This window comes from Rhinopithecus bieti, unplaced genomic scaffold, assembly GCF_001698545.2.
Source record: "Rhinopithecus bieti isolate Rb0 unplaced genomic scaffold, ASM169854v2 scaffold_14826, whole genome shotgun sequence".
Lineage (NCBI taxonomy): Eukaryota > Metazoa > Chordata > Mammalia > Primates > Cercopithecidae > Rhinopithecus > Rhinopithecus bieti.
In genome coordinates this window covers 1,831,050-1,834,947 of record NW_016808328.1, presented here as the reverse complement: position 1 = coordinate 1,834,947, position 3,898 = coordinate 1,831,050, and the positions used below count along the sequence as shown (strand labels likewise).

Below are 3,898 nucleotides of genomic sequence, written 5' to 3'. Positions count from 1 at the left end.
GGCGCGGTGGCTCAAGCCTGTAATCCCAGCACTTTGGGAGGCCGAGACGGGCGGATCACAAGGTCAGGAGATCGAGACCATCCTGGCTAATACGGTGAAACCCCGTCTCTACTAAAGAATACAAAAAACTAGCCGGGCGACGAGGCGGGCGCCTGTAGTCCCAGCTACTTGGGAGGCAGAGGCAGGAGAATGGCGTAAACCTGGGAGGCGGAGCTTGAAGTGAGCTGAGATCCGGCCACCGCACTCCAGCCTGGGCGACAGAGCCAGACTCCGTCTCAAAAAAAAAAAAAAAAAGAAAGAAAAGTTATGTGCAGCAGGCACACAACTATATTACAACTATATTTAAATAACACACATTCTGTGTGCAGTTCAGGAACAATGGCTATGTTAAGGTGGCAGTTTGTCATTCTTTTTCTCCATTTTCCAGATTTCAAGGCAAATGTACTTGGCTTATTTTCAGTAATGAAAAAATACCTTTAATAAACTTGAGGCCAGGCACAGTGACTCATACCTGTAATCTTAGCACTTTGGGAGATGGGAGACTGAAGTGGGAGGATCGACTGAAGCCAAGAGTTAGAGACCAGCCTGGGCAACAAAGTGAGACCCTGTCTATACAAAAAATAAAAAATTAGCCAGGCATGGTGGCACACGCCTGTAGTTCCAGCTATTCAGGAGGCTGCAGTGGGAGGATCACTTGAACCCAGGAGTGTGAAGCTGTAGTGAGCTATGATCATGCCATTGTACTACAGTCTGGATGACAAAATGAGCCCTTGTCTCTAAAAAAAAATAAATAAATAATTCAAAAAATAGACTTGAGAAGAAAGGCCACCCAGGAAAGAAGAAACAGATGCCAGACCCTTAGGGTAAGTTATTGAATCAACTCAGGATAGATATAAACATGCAACAGGTTCCTGCTCCCTGACACCTTCCCCCAACGAAGGAGGATATCTCTTGTTGGCCTTGTCCTCAGTCAGGTGCTTGAAGCTCAGAGAGCAGCTCTGGATGAGCTGGTCCAAGGCCTCCTCCATGTTCATCAGCTCCTTCAGCTCCTGCCCCAGCTGTTGCTGCTTCCCAGGCCGGGTGGGGTCTTCAAACATTCCCCTGCCTCTGGGAACAGAGCAGCCCCCCAGTGTCAGTCTGTGGGTGAAACTCCAGAACAAGGCCATTCAAAAAATTGTCTGAGGGTGCTCCCCTGGGTTGTGCAAATCAGTGGTCATGCCTGGCTCTCAGGGAGCTACCAGGGATTGGAACGAGAGGTTTGGGAGTTGGGCATGGGAGAAGAAACAAGTCAAGGCCTGAACCCCACTTCTGGGGGGCTCTCGATTCTGTTCATCCCTATGCCCCAGCCTCCTCCAGCTGGAGTAGCCTCAGTCCTGACTCCCCCGTCTGGGTTCTCTTAGGCCAGGGCTGTAGGCCACCTCTTAGGTTGAACTCTTAGGTTCTCTTAGGCCACCTATGCCAAGGGCCGTAGGTCAGTTCTTTAAATCCTGTAGAAATGGAGAGAGAAGGCTGGAGTACTCCTATCTCAGATCTGGAAGAAGTCCGGGATCCCCCTACTCAGCTCCCAGGGGACTGCCCTAAGCTAGAAGGAGTGGATATTAGGATCTCTGACTCAAGAGGAAGAATCTGGGGTCCCCTTTGGCCTTTACACCTCCCAGATGTCATTCGTCACTCTGCCCCGCATCACGTTCTATTACTTCAGCAGGTACACGGTGCTCTTCCTCACCATACATTGGCTCTACCCCCAGCAATAAGCCTATTGGATGTTGCTCTTGGTCCGCCTCAGCCCTTGTGCCCACTGGATGTTGCTCTCAGCCCTGCCCCTGCCACTCACACCCACTGGCTATTGCCTCTGGCTCCGCCCACAGCGCAAGTACCCATTGGAGGGTACCACTGGCCGCCCAGGCACTCACACCCACTGGATGTTGTTCTTGGCCTTCTTGCGGATGAGCTGGATGCCCTCAAGCACGTTGGTGATGTCATAGATGCGCCGCTTCTGCACGTCCAGCACCTCAGCGGCCCAGTTCAGGTCCAGGACCCCATCCTCTGACTCGCTCAGGAGGTAAATGAACTTCTTGGTGAGCAGCCCCAGCGAAGTGTCATACCGAGTCTTCTCCCCAGGGGATTTGGGGACTGAGGAAGAAGGGGACCCAGTCGCAGCTCAGGGAGGGCCCGCCCAGGACCCTCGTCCATTGACCTAGGCTCATTAAGTACCAACTTTTCACCACCCACTTTCCAGTTTACAAGGCACTGTGATCAAGGGCATCCATCACCACCACTGTCCAGACAGGAAACCTGATACCTGAGAGGGAAGGTGACTTGCTTAAGGTCTCACAGCCAGTGGGCAGTATTGGAAGCCAAGTGTCCTGACTCCTGGTTAAATGCATATTTCCACCACAGCTTAGGGCTGCCATACCACCATCCACAACTACTGTCACTGTTCTAAGTGCTTTCCATATACAAACACATTTAAGTCCTACAACACCCTATAAGGTTGCTGTACAGTCATCCCCATTTTATAGATGAGAATACTGAGGCACAGTTTAAGTAATTTGCTTAGCTCACTCAGCTAGAAAGTGGCAAAGCTGGAATTCAAATCCACGCAGTCTGGCTCCAGAGTTTTCCTTCTTTTTTTTTTTGAGACGGAGTCTTGCTCTGTTCCCCAGGCTGGAGTGCAGTGATGCAATCTCGGCTCACTCCAAGCTCCGCCTCCCAGGTTCACGCCATTCTCTTGCCTAAGCCTCCCGAGTAGTTGGGACTACAGGTGCCTGTCATCGTGCCCGGCTCGGCCTCACAAAGTGCTGGGATTACAGGTGTGAGCCACTGCGCCCGGCCCGGAGTTTTCCTTCTTAAGCATTACCCTATCCTGTCACTTAAATGTCCGGAGTTTGGAATTAGAATAGGGTAGAAATGATAAGCCTGGATTTAAGAGCATTTTATAGATACACACTTTTCTTCCCATGTGAATCACAGTGATTATCTGACAAAATCGGTCCTGTAACATAAAGTGGGGAGGTTCATGAAAAGGTCCCTTTCTCAAATGAGGTTGATGTTGCAAGACCACATCTCAGCTGCAGCATCTTAAACCACAAGGGGACTTTTGTAATCGAGTGACTTCCAAGTCATATGGCAAGTTAGCGGCCAATCTAATAATTCTGGAGCCTGAGTTTTAGAGAGTCTTAGGTTCCTCTGGAAGAGGACCAGTTATCATGAGCCTTAGGATCCTTTAAGACAGTGCTTTGGGCAGCTTTGACTAATCAAATGTAGAGGAAACTTTCTTGCCATTCCTGATCTAGCTGTGCCTCCTTTTACACGAGACAACTAAGGTTCACAGGAGTGAACTGTCAGGTTGGGGCACAGGCCTTCCTGGACCCCCAAAACTAGTGTTCCTTCCAAACACAGTTGCTTAAACTCCTGCTCTAAGCAGGATTTTTTTTTTTTTTTTTTTTTTTGAGATGGAGTCTCACTCTGTCTCCTAGGCTGGAGTGCAGTGGCACGATCTCGGCTGACTGCAACCTGCCTCCCAGGTTCAAGCGATTCTCCTGCCTCGGCTTCCCAAGTAGCTGGGATTACAGGCATGCACCACCACGCCCAGCTAATGTCTGTATTTTCAGTAGAGATGGGGTTTCACCGCATTGGCCAGGCTGGTCTGGAACTCCTGACCTCAGATGATCTGCCCATCTTGGCCTCCCAAAGTGCTGGGATTATAGGCGTGAGCCACCGTGCCCGGCCTATCCAGGATATTGACTGAAAATATCAAGAGGCAGCAACCCCCTCCAACTTAGCTTTAGGAAGGCACACCTGGGCAGCCTCTGGATCTTAAAAACCTCTGGGGTGGCAGAGACTGGATTAATATGTGCTTCCCTTCCCTTTGAATAACTTATTCAGCTCCTTGTCT

At 50.2% G+C, this 3,898-nt stretch overlaps 1 protein-coding gene across 2 annotated transcripts in view; it reads right to left on the bottom strand.

Annotated features, from left to right (window-relative positions):
• Nucleotides 1–3,898, bottom strand: part of E2F2 (E2F transcription factor 2) — a 28,273-nt gene that overhangs the window by 16,331 nt on the left and 8,044 nt on the right. Inside the window, exons 3-4 of one of the 2 annotated variants that reach the window (XM_017886543.1) lie at nucleotides 1,914–2,133; nucleotides 949–1,107 (exon numbers count right to left, since the gene is read on the bottom strand). In XM_017886543.1, the coding sequence (XP_017742032.1) occupies nucleotides 949–1,107; nucleotides 1,914–2,133 (379 nt within the window). The remainder of the gene's footprint in view (nucleotides 1–948; nucleotides 1,108–1,913; nucleotides 2,134–3,898) is intronic. The other variant, XM_017886544.1, reaches the window with a different exon arrangement.